The sequence below is a fragment of the Polyergus mexicanus genome, unplaced genomic scaffold, assembly GCF_030449975.1.
Source record: "Polyergus mexicanus isolate NDT 795.1 unplaced genomic scaffold, iyPolMexi1.0 SCAF_13, whole genome shotgun sequence".
In the NCBI taxonomy this organism is placed as follows: domain Eukaryota; kingdom Metazoa; phylum Arthropoda; class Insecta; order Hymenoptera; family Formicidae; genus Polyergus; species Polyergus mexicanus.
The window spans coordinates 8480096-8499477 of record NW_027223333.1 but is presented as its reverse complement, the minus strand read 5'-3'; the positions used below and the strand labels follow the sequence as shown (position 1 = coordinate 8499477).

The window sequence follows — 19382 nt, the reverse complement described above, 5'->3', positions numbered from 1 at the left end:
TAACATAAAAAATTATTGTATACCTCCACCACCGTCAGCTTGAACTACAGATTCTAAAGTGTCTAATACGACAAGAGAAGCTTCAGCCGCTAAGGCTCCTTCTATGTGAGCATCTTGTTCCACAGCTCTACCTTCCGGCTGTTCGCAAGATCTTGAAGAATCAACATTTGTGCAATTTTATAATTTCAACTACGGTTTAAATGACATATTACTTACCTGTAAGGCATTTGATCTTTGCGCCATCTCAACTTGTCGCCGGTTACTCTTTCCTTTCTTCGCAGCATCATTTCACTTCTGGCACTTCCCTGACCAAGGATCACGTCTTCTAATCGCGATCTGATATCACTAGTGGCCGCAGCTTGAGGTGGCAATCTTTTTAGAGCTTTTTTGCCTTTATATTCGAAAGCGGCGGTAGCAATATTCAGTACTTGCAATAAACTCAAGATACGTCTTGCACTGAGTTCGGAACACCATTGCGCTAATGCAGTTCGCTCCAATCCTTTGAGTACCCATAAGGCACACATTAATAGATGTCGAGTAGCCTCTGAGCTTAAAGACACGCGGCATTGATTTCCCGCGGTGTCCGCTGATGCCCCACCGGCAATGGCCAGAGCTACCGATTGCATAATTGATCCGGATTCATCCGTATAAACACTTTTGTCCTTGGAATCCCAGTGATAGAGCTGAGGTAAGGCATCCATCAAAATATTTAGTAACGGCAGATAAAGTGCAGCGACTCTGGCTTTCGCTGCGGGATCGGAATATCGCGAATCAGCGTCATGGCAACTCATAAGATATCGTACGCTCCCAATAGCTTTATTCTGCAGCATCGGATTCGGTATCTCCAGAGTATTCGCCAAATCAGATAGAATAATGCCGACCAAAAAATGTTGCTGTCTAAATTCTTGGCTAAGTTCCGAGAATCTAACTCTATCCCCGGGCACGAGCGTGGAGATCAGACTGCCCGAGCTACCAGTTGACGGACTTGGCGATGCCGGAGCAGAACCCGAAGTGTAGCCTGTGCCGAAAGGAAGATTCAATGCCACGTAATGTTCGTGCGAGCAGACCGTTCTCACGAGGTCGAGTTTTAGGGCAAACAATGCCGCCGAATCGGGTATATGCATCGATGCGTCCGACAATGAGCAACAGGTGGCACGAACAAGCGACAGAACAAATCCTCTGTCCATTACAGACAATAGGTCTGATAGAAAACTGCCGAGGCTCGATATCAAGTTGGACGCCACGCGTATTTCTTTACCGCAACGTGATATCACCTCAGATGTCAATGCGGCCGCAAGCGTTGCGACATCGTCACAAAACTGTGGTGAAAATCTTAGTTTTCGCGGAGCTTCCAAGGTGCTTGTCTCAGACAGTGTAACAACCATCGAACGCATTATTAATTCAAGAAAAAACCAGGAATGAGTTATCGCCAATTCACGTGCCTGACCAGTGGACACGACCCAGTGCAATGCGAGTTCCTCGTGCAAAAGTCTTCTGGTAGGATGACTGTTGATCGAAGGAGATTCCTGTCGCATAGACGCGGTTCTATCTAATCCACGCGAATGGATCTCCATCTCCAAATCTTCTAAAGGTAGATCAGGATTGCTCTGTGCTCGCGCAACGCCTCCGCTGTGAGATATACTTGGTAGAGAACATTGGTACGCGATGTACGTAGCTAAAAGCGCATGTCTTCCATGTGCGTCCAATTGACCGTCCGGTAGATTGGTGATATTTCGTACAAGCAAGCCTAGAGCTTCGAAAATGGTAGCGGCAACGTTCAATGGCTGAGATGGTAAGGTTGGTGGTCGCACGAGAAGACACAGTAATTGATCCAGCAATTGAGGAAGAGATCGCATTAAAGCGGAATGCGAGGCACGCGCTAATTCGAGGAGGGCTGATTTCAATTCCGATTCCATGCCCGCTTCGCCGATGCGAGGTGGGACTTGACCGGTTTCCAGAAACCCACATAATGATAAAAATCTATAATATGAAAATTATATATTAGATATCTGTCAATTCACTCTTTAAACAAAACAAAAAAACAATACATTATTGTACCTATCGATATATTTATCTTGCGGGTGAACACTGGAAACGGGCTCCAATATAACAGTAAAGACTCCTCGATGAGCGTCCACCCATCGAGTGCCTGGCAAAAGAACATCAGGCGCAATGTAAGAATAATTTGCAGGCGGCGGATCCAGCATAGCAGGCAAGCTAAATTCGCCTGATTGAAGATGACCGTCTCTTAAAAGCGGTAGCCACTATAAATAATCAGTTTTTATATATTTAATATAACGATTGTATCATCAACATTATTAATTTCATTATTAATTAAAATTTACTGTGTAAGCGACTGCCGTTTCAACGTTTGGTTGTTCTGCTTTCTTTTGGCAACTGATATGATAAAAAGTGAATAGTAAATGATGTTTAGCGCTTAAATCCGCGGGCAATCTCATTTTGACTTCGTCATAAAAGTTCGGGTTTTTATTGTGATATGATACAGAAGTAAAGTATTCATGCGTCATTTCGGGACACGATGATCTGCCGAAAATAGCTGTGAGCGCATCGGCTTCTTGTTCACCTCCCATGAGCTGAATTCTTACGGCGATATTACGGGCCGAACCAGTCCTAGAACTGAAATTCGCTTCCTACAAATAATAAAACGTAATTCTAACATTGTACGATTAACAAAAAATATTAGATCGTACAATTTTATTCGACACATACCTTGGGATAAAGATATAGAAGATTACGATACGTTAAATCTGGTGAAACAACTTCGCTTGGAAACTCGAGTATCTCTTTAACTGGTCGATTCTTCTCATCCGGATATGGAACTAATCTTCTGAGATCAGGATCTAGACACCTAGGTAATTCCTCCGGTCTAGGACTAAGATCCAATTTCAATATCCCTGGTAAGCACTTTAATCGTTTTAAATTAGAACCAGGTTTCCGTAGTTCGACCAAAAGTTTATAGAGATCTTCGTCGCGGAGTCGTTCGCTTTCCTGTTTGAAAAAGCTTGAAACAGTTAAAGTGATGGGCCTGCAAGAATATCATGTTTATTCATATTGTCTGATATCTGGCTCATAGAAATATTATACGAACCTAAAGCTATCGAGACAATTGGCAAAATCGTCCGGGGACCAACTGCGTCTTTTGTCCGAACTCCGTCTTTCTAACGAACCTCGCCTTGTTGGCGGTTCCACTTTTTTTCGCCACTGTTCCAAACTACCTGATTTTCTGTCTAAGGAGCCAGCACTGCCAGTGCTATCCGCGTCGCCACCGCCTCCAATTACACCAGACAAATGAATCGCGGTCCACGCGAGCGGCATTCTGTAGCGACCCAAACGTTCACATGCAGCGGCAGCGGCAGCTCTGACCTATAAAAATATACATAAAGCGATAAAATAGAAAATTATCGATTTGGATGCATCATTTTATTTCTCATCTTATTTTATTACTTTATCCTTATTTTTATCTTCGCGTAGATAAGGCTCGGCACATTCCGAAATATCGCCCTGCAATACTTTCTCCAGCCGTACAACGAGAAACAAATCGGGACTGGGTTTACTAATGCTCAGAACACAGCTTCTAGCTAAAGTACTGGCATCACTATAAGCAATGTGCCCTCCAAGCATTCTTTTCAATCCTTCGGAATTCATATCAACATAAAAATTCTCCGACACCTAAAATATAATAATTTATAATTAATATCAGGCATTCTTAAAGCTGCAATCTTAAGTAATAAAAAAATATTGTACCTTTTTCTTTTCTCTGGCATCATACAATGCAAGGCTCGCAAATATTGGCTCCACTTCCAGTTCTAATTTTAATTGCAGGCATTTCACGAGAATTTTATGAGCGAAAGGCTCTGTAGGTTCAGGAGCAATGCTAATTTCTTGCCACTCGTCATCAGAAGATGTTGGAGGGGCATAAAGTGGAAATAAAGCTTCCTAAAATAAATATTTGATCAAAATAACATTTGTATCCTTGCCATGTAACAATTATCTACCTGTCGATCCTCCAATCTCTTTTGCTCGTTCATCTGATCGATCGTCTCAAGGCAGACACGATCTAATAAACTCGGCAGAAGTGGATCATGCTGCGAATGCCGCAAATCCAGACTTGCCCAAGATCCTCTAGGAGTATCTCCACAGTTGGATAAATCATCTTCCTCGTTCGGTGATCCACAGCCATTTGTATCTTCTTGATCTACCTGATTAAAATAAATTCCTTTCTCACTCTTGAATACTCTATTTATAAACAAATTAATATTATTTGTAGCATACCTCGAAATCTTGTCTAGGTGTATCCTGAAGCAATCTGTCTCTAGCAATAGGTGAGATTCTCCCTTTGTATTTGCGATGTATTACCATCCAATCTGAAGTAAAGCTTTCAATGCATCTCTTTACATAAGGTGACACGATATCTCTGAAAAACAGAAAATTAAATTAAAAGATAAATCACTGATTTTAAATTGATTGTACTAATAGCACTTGTATTGATTGTACTAATATTATTTTACTTACAGTGATTCATGTGGAACTACTGGCTCTTCTGTTCGAATCTTCCTTTTTATGATCCTCAATTCTACATCTCCCGGTGAAAAATCTAATATTGGTTTTAAGGGATCACGATCCAGCACTGATTGGTGTTGCACTAAGAATTCCTCATAATCAAGTGGTTCTAATACCTCACATAAGGACATCTATAAAGGAATTAAATATTAATTTTCTCTGAAATGAGAGATATAGTATATCTTAAGATTTCCAATTTTTTCAAGGAAAGCTTTCACACCGTGGAAGAAAATCCTGATACACTGCTCCCACTTTTTGATAGATCACGTGAATAAGAAGTAGAAGTAGCAATCTGCCGTCTTACATCGGCTGCATGTTGTTTGCTTAATTTATGAGCAAATGCACGCTGGACCGAAGACATTATAAATGTCCCGGTAAAAAACTCTGAGGATGAAATTCTGTAATAAGAAGTGTACATATATATTTATTGACAAGATATTAGATGTAATTTGAGCTTTTAAATTTAAATGTACATTAACATGTTACACATTTATTCCCCAGTATGTAAATCTTTTTGTAGCGAAAAGTTGCATAATATCTTTAATCATAAAATATCTCTTTGCATTATTTTGATTTATGTAAATTTGTTGTTTAATTTAACTTGAGTTGATTGACTCGAAATAATTAATTTTAATGTATAACAAAATATTATAATAACAAGTTTAAAAGTGAAATAAATAAAACAAATAATTAAAAAATAATGATAAATATTCATAAGGATTGTAAGAGTTGCTTCAAAATAGAGTAGAAACTAAATTATCGTAACGAGAGTATATATTTACGTTAATTCGGATTCATCGAAGACGGGAGGACTAAAAATGATCGAGATTTATCAGCAAAAGAAAGAGTCCACTATTCTTGTAATATTTTCTTTTGCTTTCCTCGGACTTTGACGTATTTGACGTATAAACTGATGTAAATTTTTGTCTGACATTTTTTAATTAGCAGAGAGAAGTTCGAGAAGGGGTTACGCTGCCGTTTTCTATAAGACGCTTTTTCTAGCTGTACAGTAGCGTCAACTAGATCCATTTTAGAGCTGGCGGAACTACATGGCCAGATTCACTTCTCGGTGCCACGGTAAAACAGCCGGTTAATGCATGTCCGTGATAGGATCTATAATTGTGTATCAAAATTGCGAAATATTATAGATTTATTAATGTTTTATTAGCTGCATGATGTTTCGTTATTCTAGTATATACTACGGACAGCGATAAGTTATTATTGAAGTATTTTTATATATATGCGCATATAAAATGAAATAAATTTTCTTATAAATATTAATTTTTCAAAATTAATTTTCTTAATAATTTTTTTCTTAATTTTTAAATATAATGTGCAGAAAATATTTACAATAAATTGCACACTTTCACTTTATTATGCTTTTAACTTATATAGCTTTTTATAATTAATTATTAATTAATTATTAATTGTATTATTTAAGTAATTTTTTAATTTATAAATTCAGTTGGATGCACTAGTGTGCACTAGTGATGCACATTGTGTGTGTGTGTGGAAGCTATTATATATAAATTTATACAAGTATAATTTATATATAAACATAAGTAAAACGATAAGATAATTAATACTATACAAGTCTTTTGAAAATAATCATAACAATAGATACGCTTTGCTTAACACTATTTTCGTTCGAAGAACAAGATTCTTCGCCTTCATTTGCTCACCAAACGCTTCAGAGCAGGAATAGTGTCTAACGGAGTGCATTTATTGAATATATAAAAACCATAGACGTAAAAAATATCTGGACAGAGCATAAGATGCCCTTTTAGACGCGAAAAGCTGAGTCTGAAAGGACGAGGAGTCCATCGTCGCGGCCATCTTAGAGGCTGGAGATTTTGCGTCTATTTTAACGATTAATTTATTTTTAATAAACGACACAAAACTATATTACGAATATAAGTAATTGGAAATATAAATCTTTATCAAAGCGCGATAATCCATTATTGCGAATAAAAATATCGAAGCAATAGGAATAAAAATTATAAATTTTGTTACGATCCTTCGAGATCATCGATCCTACGGATAATAATTATTTATTTGACAATTATAGTCAAACATATTTCATCCGATAACTTTTTCTAAAATGCGAGCATAAAATAATTATTAATTAAATGATTGCTATATTATTATTGCAACGATGCACATGATTTTGGCCTCGCGTGAATGTCAATTGCGAATCGTACTTTCCGTATTACTCTCTTATGATATAATAAAGTGTTTATCTCGTGTAATTGTTCCGCGATCGGGAATGCCGTGCGAAGTATTTCGCGATCGCTGCTTATACGATTAACCATAATTAATCGTGAATGAGTGAGTGAATGTATGTGCCATGAGAAAGCAGCAAAGAATAAACAAAAGAGAAAAAGAAGATCTGAAGCAACATCGGGCGACGTACGAAACAACGATATGCAGTGAGTAATTTATAAATTTGATTAGTATTATTTTTAAGATATACATATTGCTCGTTCTTTTTTTTTATTTCCTCAATAGTGCGATTCATTCGATATTATCAACCAATATAACAAATATATCGTTACGATTTTTACGAACAATAATTATTTTTTTAACAACACACAGAGTCAAATATATTTTGTCCACGATGCTATATCATTTAATTTTTCGACCATCTAATTAGATCTAATAGATATAATTTTTGGATTAAGAACATGCTGTAAAACGATCAAATCGCAAAGTCGAATAATTAATATAACGATAAATATTGTTTACATATCATGTAAACCTTGTTAATTGTTATCATTGTTATCATTCTCTGATATGATCCATTCTTTGATTGTTGCCAACTGGATTGCTGTTGGCTAAGTTAGTATAGTACAGCTCAGTTTAGATGACAGTACATGTCACGCTTGCATGGCTGTTTCATTTCTCCATGTGAAGGCATTTTATAATTTTTTGAAAGAGTAACAACGCATATCTGTCGAATATATATGAAAATCTTCATTTTTCGAGTTTGATTTTATCCTTAATTAAAAGTATATTAACATTAATAGTAGTAAAAAAAACTATTTAAGAATTAAAATCTGATAATCTTTGAAAAAAAGACATGACGTGTGTAACTATATCTTTTTCTCAAATGTATTATATGTATATTACAAGCAGAATCTTTTATTTTTCTATATAAATTTCACTCAAGCCATATGTCTGTGTTTTTAATCGAACTTTTGTTTTTGTTTTTAGTGTATTATATTTTTATATAACTAATCTTAATCGTATTAAAACAATTGCCGTTAAACCAAAACGCCATTAGCGACATTTTAACGGCCATTATCTCAATACGAAGATTATAATATAAAAATGTAAAACACCAAAAACAAAAAATAAAAAAAAATAAAATATGTAACAGATGTATTTTAAGATTATATTACAATCACAAATATAAAAGAAAAGATTTGTCTATGAACCTTATTAATAAAATAATAATCTTGTTTTGTAATAATTTTCTTAGGCTATATATATTGTGCTTTTTTTATAAAATCAAAATTAATTACAACGAGTTAAAGAGGAGAATATACAAAAATCGCGTAGAATTTAACGGACTTTTACATAATATTATTGTAAATGAAAAATAAAAAATCGCAAGTATATCGAGCAGCGAAAAACAGAGATATGTATATAATAATAATAAGATACATCGCCAAAGTCATAGTTAATAATTTATCATAGATTATTGGACGTGCGAAATCTACATATACGCACATTAGTCACGCGAAGATGTATCATTACTTCTACGAGTTCTGCGTACGAGAACCACTGCATTGTATTGCGGCTCGCATCTCCAAGGGATGCATCTAAGCATGTTTGGGCTAATCGGCAAGCAACGAGTTTATAACGGATAACTGCAGCTTTCATTAAACTCTATTAACGCTAATTACAGAATAAGTGAAGCTTAATTACAGAATAATTATGGCACACGTAAATAAGTAGCATATATGAGACTGTGGCGCGGGAACAGTTAATGAATGAGTTAATTTACATATTGATATATTGCGGCCTGAACGCTAAATCTTACTTAAGGGACGAGCTACAACTCGTCTCCGCGCAATAATTTTTAATTACCATTTAGCTTTACAAAGTGTAAAATAATACGCATATAACAATACATTCGTGATTTGAAATTTAAATAGCGTAATGTGCTGTACATTAGTTGCACTTTATAATCGGGTTGGTAGGTTTCAGAAGGAATTATTTAAATTGGCAAAGAAAGTTCGGCGCTCAATAAATCGAAAGCTCTTACGCGTCCTTTTACCGGTAGCTAACTATCGCATCCTGTTAAGCACAATCTCGAATCGTATAAAGTATCAGATTTCATCCCGGTTATGAAGTTCGGGGTCTTAAGAGAAGTGCCGGGAGTTTTGCAACTTTTATCGTGGGCAAAATATCCGGAAGGATATATTATCGAATTTCCATATCGATGTCCTCTGTCGCCGAATAAGAGTCCGTCGACTCGAAATTTTTATAACCGATCGTAACTCAAAGTTGTGCATTATCAACCTTGCGAGGCTTTTGGTCATCATCTTGAGAATCACATATAATAATACTTCGACGAAGAACGTGACGAAAGTACAAGTATCGAATGTTCATAAACGAACCGAAAGCATGTGTCGATATCATGCGCATGCATCTCGTTTTGCCTTCAGTTTTGAACATTTTACACAGTATTTAATCCACCTAGTCGAAATTTATTTCGAATCTTTTATAATTTTTTATCATTTTCGAATTAATTAGAATATTATTAATTTCCTACGAGATAATATCACATCTTTAACGTATGTAGTATAAACCAGTAAAAAAAAATTACATGTTTCCAATTTTAAGATTTTATAGCTGTACTATAAAAATAAGAAATATTGTATATATAAGTAACTTATCTTTCTTTTTCTTTTTATTACTTTAATGCTTTTTAACTCAGTTATTTTGTTGGAGTTCGCTTATTTTGGAAATGTGATAACTCTTAAGTATCAAGAAAATGTAGATAGAAGAAATGAAAATATTGTTCGTAACCTCTTTAAATTTTATGGCTCTCTCTTTTTCTCAATATTTCTATTCTTGAGTACATTTATGAAATACCGTAAAATATTTTTGACACACACGCACGTATTTTTTATTTTTTTATTTGTTGTGTGAAAATCAAGAAGATGCAATAAATAAAGAAATTCAAGAAAGAACATTAATAATCTTACATCTTATAATCTTAATTATAAATTTTACACATAGAAAGAGATTCTATAATCAATTTCAATTATTTTAGTCGTAACGTTGGCTAAATAATTAATTATTAAAGTTATCACAGAAATAATTAATTACAAGTACATTCTGAAAAGAGCATAAAGGATTGATATGTCAGATAAGGCCATCTGCGATTTGGCCAACGAAATGAATGCGGTTTGCCGACGACTGATGACTTTGATATAATTATTCGATATAACGAAGCATGATCAAATTTCTCGCGCTAACGAACATCGCGAGTTTTCCAAGTCATTATGCTTCTTGCTTACTTATGGTGGAAGATGATATCGTTTTCGATATGGCTAGCACTTGCAAGGGGGTTGTTTATGTCGAAAATACGGGTCCCCTCTCCATTACTTTGCTGATAAACGCTAACACGTATCGTATCGCATAATAAATCGTTTTTTCTGGTTCCCATAAATTTCAGATAATTCCCCCTCTTATTCAAACGATAAAGAATCGTTCCAAGTATTATTCGCGATTAGTTTGTTCTTTCCCTTTAATCTTCTTTTGGTCATAACAACCCTAGAAGTTGACATTAACTTTGATCTTATCGTGATGACCAAAATTTCGTCAGAACTTTTATACATTTAAAAAGAGCTAAAAGAGTATTAGTCTTAATTCTTTTGAAAGTTAAATTTGAAAAAAACTGCAGATATTATCAAAATAGCATAGTTATTATAGTAAATAATTGTTATTATATATGTTATCTCATTTTTTTTTTTTTAGATTTATCTTAAATTCTCCGAGATTTCAGCGCTTACTACATTTGTATGTTGTTGAAGCTATATGTGAGGTTGCATCATTGAAATGCTAAATAGTGACCATGTAAATGTACGCTAATTAAGCTCGAATATTGTTCAGCACGAACGTTGTTCGATGAATTTGATATTCGCCTTGTATCGTTATTCCGCTTGATGGATTAATTACTGACAGTTCGTTGAGTGCCTGATAATGCTTAAAATCTTACGCAATTCTTTCTTGTGTATTCACTGTCGCAATAAGGGGCGTAAAAATCCGCAACGCAGTTATTGATTAATTAATTAATGTAACAAATAATAATCAACTTTATCTCATAATAATTAATTGCGCAATAATTAATGTTTATTGGATGGTAGGATAAGAGAGACTAGAGAATATATATTGTATTAATAATGTTATAAGTGGTACGCAATTTTATGCATAGGCTATAAAAGCTTATAAATATGTACATTATTAAAATTTTGCTTTATTTCATATAATAGATCGTTTTAATTAAATTCAATATCAGGAACTGTCGATTGTGAAATTCGCAATAAACGCAATAGCAAGATAAATTTTTGAATTTTTACTGAGATAATTAATGTATAATTATATCTGATGTGCGCGTATCTAATGATAAATTTATGAGTCTTGATTGTTTCATGATGGTCAATGTCAATGAAATTGGCATTGAGCGCGTCGCTCGGAATTTAACGTTGACGACAGCCATCAAAGCCGTCGCGAAACCTTTTAGGCCAGACGTTATTAAATTACGCTGACTTGACCCACATTCCACGTGCGCGTTCTTTTCTTTTTTACTTAAAGCCTGCCTACAAAAAATTCCGACGATGTTCGGTAGTGACTTTTAAGTGCGGCACCTTGCTGCGACGTTCGGTCTCAAACTTCTGAAAAACGGAGGGAGAACCGACTTCGGTAAGTCGATCGACGGGACGAAGTAAAAACCGACAGTGACCCGATTTCCGGCGTTTTCCAGCGCAAGTTGGAAGTGACTTGAGAGAGAATTGGGCACCGACTTCAATTTAAGATTTATTAATATGCAAACACGAAACTCACTCGCGGCGTCAAACAAGAAGCTGATTTCCAGAGAATCGCTTGACTTCAAAATAAGCCATTGTCTAGTCAACGTTGTTTACGGAAATTGCACCATCCAATCTTGTTTTCGGGCAAAGTTTTAAGCCCAAGGATTCAATTTCACCGCGCAATGGAAATACATGTTAATTACCGGCCAGTCAGAGATAAAGCTCGTCCTTTGATAGCTCTGTAACTTCTGTCTTGACAAGGGTACGTCCGCGTTCGCATCATCGAGCGAGCGTCTTTTTTGAAATGAAAGATGCGATTAATTGAAGCGCGCGCATCACGAAATAATTGCGGAAATGGGAGTTCCTTCCCGTTACGAGCATAGCGCTACGGATTGTTAAAACAAATCCTTTGTAGTGGGCGCGAGATAATTGGACTCGGAGGTAGAAAGAGAGTGCAGGTGCGCAAATAGAATCTCAGCGTCGAGGTGAACGCGAATCTCGGTCCCTCTGTTTGCACAATCGCGCGTGAATCCAACGCCGACAAAGAAAAAGACCGATTATTTATTTAGCATCGAGGAGTTTCGTCGTCGGTGCGATGGCAAAAACTCAAAATAGCGACGGCAATGAAGAAGCTGCGTTAGCGGTCGAGTAACGAGATTGTTGCGTTGGATTCTTGTTTTATTCGGGGAAAGTCTCCTTACAATTAGTAATATCGTTCGAAATCGCACCGTCAATTTATCGAATAATATAATATTAAAATGATAGTTCATATTGGCAGTATCTTATGCGGGAACGCTCTATATCCCTATGAATGAATTAACATGATAAAGTTAATTGAAATTTAGAAAATCACTGACGTACCATAACTTTGATAACTTTAGTATTATAAAATATCAATTCTCTTACTACGTCAGCAAGCAATTATTAAATAGTCTTGATTGATTAAACTTGCAATTCTCAAAACTTCGCAATCCCCTCAAATGATAAATGACTCTTCTTCCGCGGTCTCATCTCTTTCGTCATTCTTTTCGCCCGCGTATCTACCTTGAATTATTAATTTTATCGAAATTGAGATTGTGTGGAAAATAGATAATCTTTATTACTTTTTTATAATGAAAGAAAACCTCTTTTTATTAAACTGGTTATACCACAAATCTCCAATTGCAAAGTTAATTAATAGAATCGATTACATCCATGATTGAACATTTGAAATTTCTGAACAAAGAAATGAATATTTCTAATTACCTAAAACTTAGAAATTTGGAATATTTAATACGTTTTTATTATCTGTCTCTCTTTCTTATTAATATTTTTAATACTATATTTAGCTAAAAGGGACAAATGAGAAATCCTTTATCCGCTTACTGCAAATCCTTCACACGTGCACGTTTCGTAGTTCATGAGAAGTTGACTACGCGTAGTAATTTATCATCTGTCTGCAGATGATCTTATACTCTCGAGCTTCATCAAGCATGTAAAATGCGTTTTCATTTACGGAAATAATAATGGAAATTCACGCACATTCGATGCAATAATTGTTTCGAATTTATACGATCTATCATTTATATATTAAATATTGTATGATTATGATAAGTACACACACGAATATTCGACAATGCATGCAATATTTTATTCATTTGAATGTTAATAGAGACAAGCTCTAAAGAGATCTCAATTAAATTTTTGCGGTTTTATATATAATCTCATTAAAAAAAATATCGAATATCGTTTTACGATCGCTACTTTAATTCATCGGTTCAGAGAGTGAAATAAATTTCTAGTCTCGACGCAAGAAAGATTATGAGTAATTAATATCATGGTCGCCAGTTTTACTGATCTTGCCCGTTAATTGATTTAATTAAATGACTCCTGCTGTCGATGCACAATTGCTAGGGTTAAAATTGTTTCAAATTTACCGAATATCATTTACGTCGCGAGCGATGACGAATCGACGGAGGACCAACGTGATTTGTAAGATACGATACCTGCGTTCGGGAGTCTCAATCCTTGATATCGTATTCGAGTTAATTAGCATCTCATCGCGATGCAGATTCCGCGTGTCTCTCATGTCTCAAGTGAGACGGAATGGGCAATACTCGGGTAATAGCGACTGATTTGATAATATTAATAATGTCGTGCCAATGATCTCCGGTCACCTACAAATAAGATGGCAAAGAAACAACGTCGGAATGCTGGTCGATGACGTTACCGAACCGTATAACTTATCGGAAGAACGTATTATAGTCGCTGTAATTACGTCCTTTTTTCGGATATTGTGCAAACATTTCTGTATAATATAAAAAAATGTTGTAAAATATTTATCACACTTATTTCCACCGTTAAAATACTAAGAAAGTTTGTATAAGCACTTTGTACAAAAAGGCCCTTCTCTCTGACTTTATCAATTTTAATTCGCTAATTTGTCTGATTAAATTAAATTTACTCTATTTTCAAAGCGAGAGATTTTGACATCATATAAACTTCACGTTTTTTCTGAATATCGATTAGTCTGTCTTACACTTACTAGTAAAATTAAGAAACAATGTGATTATTGAAAAAAAAATGTTTAATATATTTTCTATATTTATTCGTATATATGTAATCGCGTCAGTTATAAGAAATATATAATTCTCTTATTCTTCCTCGGTAAAATACGTATATATTACCCGCATAATTAATTGCATGCGTAATCAATTACGTATAACACGCAAATAAATAGATATAAAATATATTTAACAATTGATAAATTATTTCCTTATTTTATTTTTTTATTATATTTTATTAAGCGATAAGTATGACAATCTATTATCTATTATATTTTTGACTAAAAATAAATCCTATATTCGTAAAATATGTACTCGCTCTAAATTTTTTAAAACTCGACATCACATACGACATCGTAAATACCGAGACGTCGATGAACAATTATGACTCTAAGCACGTAGTTGAATCGCATGAAATATTCCATTCGATTCGGCGCCAGATAGGAGCGGAAACTAGAAGACTGCGAGAAAAGCGGAAAAGTTATGTTGTTTTTTGCAGTCGATCGCAAACTAGGAGACGTCAAGCTTACATTGGTTATTCTTCGCGATTGGACGGCGTCAAATAAGTTGGATCGAGAAGTGTAAAGGACCGTTGAGGCGGAAACGCAACAGACAATCAGAAGCGGAAATGCGAGGAGATGTCGGAGAACGTTGGTGCATCGTGGCAGAAATTGTTCAAAAATTGTCTGAGAAACGTTGTAACTTTGACGCTAGCGAAGTGTATAAACTCGCGACTATTATCAGCGACAAGCGTAGAAATCGCAAAGGCGAAACTCCGGATGCCAGTAATGCAAAGTGTAAATACGGTGCACTCAACATGTTTACGGGTTATCAACGTCAAAGCATTATAGAATCGGATTTCTACGAAAGAATTCTATGTAAACAATGTTTTATCATCTGACAGCCATACTTAGCTCGATAATAGTTGTATTTATATAGAGATTTTTTTATTTTTATCGCATTAAATTTCAATAGTATTAGTATCTTTAATCATACAAATGTCGAATAACTTTTGCGTTATAAATGATTGTAAGGGAAGATTTTTTTCGACAAACCAACATCTTTTTGATACGATTACGTAAACATCGTTATTGTTCATTTAATCTCGAAAATAATTTTCCCTTTTTTTTTTAATTTTAATTTAATATTAAATATATCATTAAAAGTTATAATGGATAATAATTTTCATCGAAATATTCTCTAAGAAAAAAATCTGCAATGAATTGGACATTCAAGGTAAAAATTCTTGTACGATAATCTTCATCAAATGCAAAAGCGCAAGATCGTTTCAAACGTAGATTGACTCGTTGGGAATGCGGTCGTGTATGATCATGCGATTCGATGCATCGGGGTATCGTCGTGATATGACCATCGTCATCGTTGTCGCGTGATACGCGAGTGTGCGAGGGACGCGCAACGCGGAAAAGCGGAGCGTAACATCGAGACGGAGAAAAGGCAGCACAAAGGAGAATCGGGCCATCGGAGCGTTAACTCGTCCGAGCAACCCCCTTTTCTAACTGGGAGAAAAAGCGAGAGCTTCTCTCTCTCTCTCTCTCTCTCTCTCTCTTTGTTGCTGGGATATTTTTTTATTTGTTTCATAAAAATCATCAGAGCAAACAAAGGTTGAAATATTTTGCGGAGATCAATATGTGCTATCTTTTTAAAATGTGTAGAATAGATGACGTTTATGTAACGGTTACGCTGTCTTGTGTTTTTTTTTCTCTTAAAATCTATTAGAGAGAAAAACAATTATTTAGAAAAATAAAATATATCTTATAATTATATTCTCTCAATATTATAGTATCGTGTTATATATTGTCTGGATAAAAAACTTAATCAAGTTTTTTTTTAAATGCGATACTAATTTTCTCTCTCTTATTTACGATGAGCATTTTGGCGCGCTTCATGACATAGACATACTGCATCACGCGGTCGGTTGCATATCTTGGCACACGCGTAACACGTCGTCTCCCGAGTAGCCAATTTTATTTTTCCTCTGCATCTGAAAATATCAATCCAATCATTTTCTTTACGAACACCATTTGGTGAATGAAGTACAGTCAGAATCACTCTAGTTGGTTTCGCTCTGGTATCAAAATATTGATGATCGCAATTCTGAACATATCTGACGGCAGCTTAGTCGTTTCATTTCAACGTTACTTCTGTTTCATTCAAAAGAGAAAAAGAGAACATCCCGGAGGTCGATCCGGACCGGAGAGGCCGGACCGGTATCCTCCCGCATACGGCCCTCTGTTGACTGAACCGACTTAAGTCAACGCCGCCCACGGTCTGGCACGCGGCCTCCAGTACGCGCCAAGACGAAGAGGGATATATGCGCGAGAAAACGGGAAATATGAGGAACGTCATCGGGGGACGTGGATCCCCGAGCGACGAAGACGGGAGAGACGGTGAGATGAAGCACGAGACGACGAGACTGGATAATAATGCGCGACGATGACGGAATGAGCGGAACTGCGAGAGAGAGAGACACGCGGCAGGGCGAATGGTGGCGAGGGGTTCAAGTATAAGGATACCGAGGCATGCGCCGTTCTATCATATTGATCTCGCCATAGTAACGATTCTCTCTTCTCCAACGATGTTGGGATGCACTATAGCCCCGGGAGGAAGAGGGATGTCGGAGAGCGAGGAGTCATGCGGGAGGAGATCGGGTGGAGAGGGAACAAGAGAGGGGAAAAAGGGGAGGCAGGTCGTACCGCATGGGGTACCACGCCACCCCACGTTGCGCGGATGTGGGCCGCCGAGGGTTGAACGCGAGCGAGAACGCGAGGCGAGGCAAGGTGCCGGTGGGACGAAGAGAAAGGAAGTCGTTGAGGATATCGTAGGGGGAGAAGGTATATATGTGACGAGAACAAGAACGAGTTGGAGAGGTAAAGAGAAAGAGGTGGAGAAACAGAGGAGAGAGAGAGGAGAGAGAATGCGGGATGAGAAATATGAGAGACGAACAGCATCGGTGATCGAGATAGAACGATACGGGGGTGAAGAAGAGAAGAGGAATCGAGACGCGCACGGCGACTGGCAGGTGTACATGCTGTGCTAGACGGAGAGAATGGCAACAAGGAAGAGAGAGCGAGAGAGATTGAAAGAGAGAGAGAGAGAGAGAGAGAGAGAGAGAAATGACAAAGATATCACGAGCAACGAAGAGAACCGAAGGTGGTGAACGGTGGCGGTTAGCTACTACAGAGCTAGCGCCAAAGCGGGCTGAAGCGGCAGTACCGCGCGGCGTTGCAGCCAAATGAATCTTAGTCCAGCGTTGGTCGCCGGCGAGGGCGCATCTGGCAAAGCACGGGGAGAGTGATAGAGTAACCCCACGATTAAGATTTAGAAGGGCAGCCCGCGCTACACGCGTCTCTCCGTAACGGACGAGAAAGCACGAAGGAATGTTCTCGCGATCCTGGCGATCGCACGCGTTCCGGGATCCACATTATCGAAGGTGAACCCCCGTCGTTCACCCTGACCCGATGCTGCGGCAACTATACCGAGCGAACGCGGGAAGTTCGACGAGCGGAACGAATCCATGATCGGACTGCGGATGCGTCCCTGAGCCTGTTTTGTACGTACACGCATATATATACGCACACGCACACATACATATAAAAATCATACATGCGAGATCCGCGGAGTCAGCCTCCCCCGTGATATCAGTTGCGATCGCGACGACCAGCTGGTGCTGGTTGACGAGATTGAAGCTCAACCGAGTCGCTCGTGCGACCGATATCATCGTTATCGGTGATAACCGCGAGACTAAAGGGAAACCCGGGAAGATAAACCAAGAGATGTCCGCGCTGCCCGACGATGCCGCGTCGTGGTACGGACCTTCTGGACCATAGTGCGCACGGATTTTATCATCCGGTACGGGATAGCAGCGGATTACTACCGCACCGGGACATCGCTGCGTGGAGGCGATCACGTGCCCTCGACGGAGCATCTAGGACGATGCACCTGGCGAGCCCGGTGCAGATGCGACCGGGCGAGCCCTGAGGATTCAGAACGATCGCTCGGTTTTTATCGCGCCGAGCGAACCGCCGAGGACAGCTGATCCTCCGAGGGGTCCGGATCGAGGTTCGTTCTTGCTTGACGCAATTCGGCAGCCACGTGCGAGGACGAGCGACGTTGAGGCGGTTGCGACGGCGACAACGGTGGCGAAAAAGAAGGTTGAGAAAATCGGCAACGTGGAGGTGGTGCTCCAAGTGATCCTCGAGAAAGGAGGAATAGCAGCCTCACTCCGAGTACTTCGCGAGTAAACATGAGACGCTCGTGGACGCTTGTCGCGGCGATAGCCCTGGCAGCATCCGGTGAGTGATTTTCAATTTCAGGAGAATATCTCAACCGTTAGTCCGACGATGTCCTTCACATAAATCTCAGTCGCAACGCGAACACCGTCCACCGGTTGTCTCGCTATCCGATCCTTTTTTTCTTGCCAAAAAAAGGGAGAGATTACTCTTCGAATTTCACCGTGTGTGTTTTATCCCTATCCGTCCCTTCCACAAGTGTCCGTCGACGTCATGACGCATCACCCGTTGCTCCGAGCTTCTGTATCTCTTTCTTTCCGGCACTGCGAACGCACGATAAAATCATGAAATAATGTTTGCGTTATATCCAAGATGTTTCTTAAATATAATTGCAATCACTTCTTTCTCAGCATCGTTCTTGAGAGTAATTGAACAATTGATTATTTCGAACAGTGGCGCCGACATTCCTTTTACGTGGCTGATGATGTCGTAGTGACGATTTCGTTTCTCTCTCTCTTTCTCTCTATTACGGTTTCTCATCTCGTGATACGTAATAATAATATTGATGTAAGATGACATGAAATCGGAATATCACATTGATATTCAAATTCGTATCAAGGAATTTCAGTTTCTAATGTAGACCTTGCTTAGAAATTTTGTTATGCTGTTTTTCTAAAATTTTATAGATCTTCATTATATATTCAAAGATATGAAAAATTGGCCAACTTGCCGAGTAACGTGAAATTCTTCAAATTTGCAACCTGCGAGTTCGATCTCGCAGAAACGTTCGTTGCTATTAATCATATCTTCTCGACATTGCAAGCGTCGAATCTTCTTTCCGGAATTCAACATGAGGCTTCTTCTCGTAAACAAATCTCTTCGAGATTGTTTGAAGGTATTGCAACCAGCGAGTTTCAGACGGGTATGCTTGTCAATTCTTCATCTCTCTTGTGAGACATCTCTTG

At 37.7% G+C, this 19382-nt stretch overlaps 2 protein-coding genes across 10 annotated transcripts in view; one reads left to right on the top strand and one right to left on the bottom strand.

Moving 5' to 3' along the window:
- The window catches only part of Zir (dedicator of cytokinesis), a 169258-nt gene that overhangs the window by 3255 nt on the left and 146621 nt on the right, over window positions 1-19382 (bottom strand). For 5 of the 6 annotated variants that reach the window (XM_070306385.1, XM_070306387.1, XM_070306388.1 and 2 more), the window contains 13 exons: window positions 5364-5694; window positions 4802-4979; window positions 4534-4712; window positions 4294-4435; window positions 4017-4220; window positions 3766-3957; window positions 3466-3690; window positions 3110-3384; window positions 2731-3046; window positions 2346-2651; window positions 2059-2264; window positions 217-1980; window positions 24-151 (listed from right to left, as the gene is read on the bottom strand). In XM_070306385.1, the coding sequence (XP_070162486.1) occupies window positions 24-151; window positions 217-1980; window positions 2059-2264; window positions 2346-2651; window positions 2731-3046; window positions 3110-3384; window positions 3466-3690; window positions 3766-3957; window positions 4017-4220; window positions 4294-4435; window positions 4534-4712; window positions 4802-4942 (4078 nt within the window). In that variant the 5' untranslated portion in view covers window positions 4943-4979; window positions 5364-5694. The remainder of the gene's footprint in view (window positions 1-23; window positions 152-216; window positions 1981-2058; window positions 2265-2345; window positions 2652-2730; window positions 3047-3109; window positions 3385-3465; window positions 3691-3765; window positions 3958-4016; window positions 4221-4293; window positions 4436-4533; window positions 4713-4801; window positions 4980-5363; window positions 5695-19382) is intronic. The other variant, XM_070306390.1, reaches the window with a different exon arrangement.
- The window catches only part of LOC138938969 (nicotinic acetylcholine receptor alpha7 subunit), a 170381-nt gene continuing 168313 nt past the window's right edge, over window positions 17315-19382 (top strand). The window contains exon 1 of one of the 4 annotated variants that reach the window (XM_070306393.1): window positions 17315-18480. In XM_070306393.1, coding sequence (XP_070162494.1) covers window positions 18432-18480 — 49 coding nt within the window. In that variant the 5' untranslated portion in view covers window positions 17315-18431. The remainder of the gene's footprint in view (window positions 18481-19382) is intronic. The other 3 variants (XM_070306391.1, XM_070306394.1, XM_070306395.1) reach the window with 3 other exon arrangements.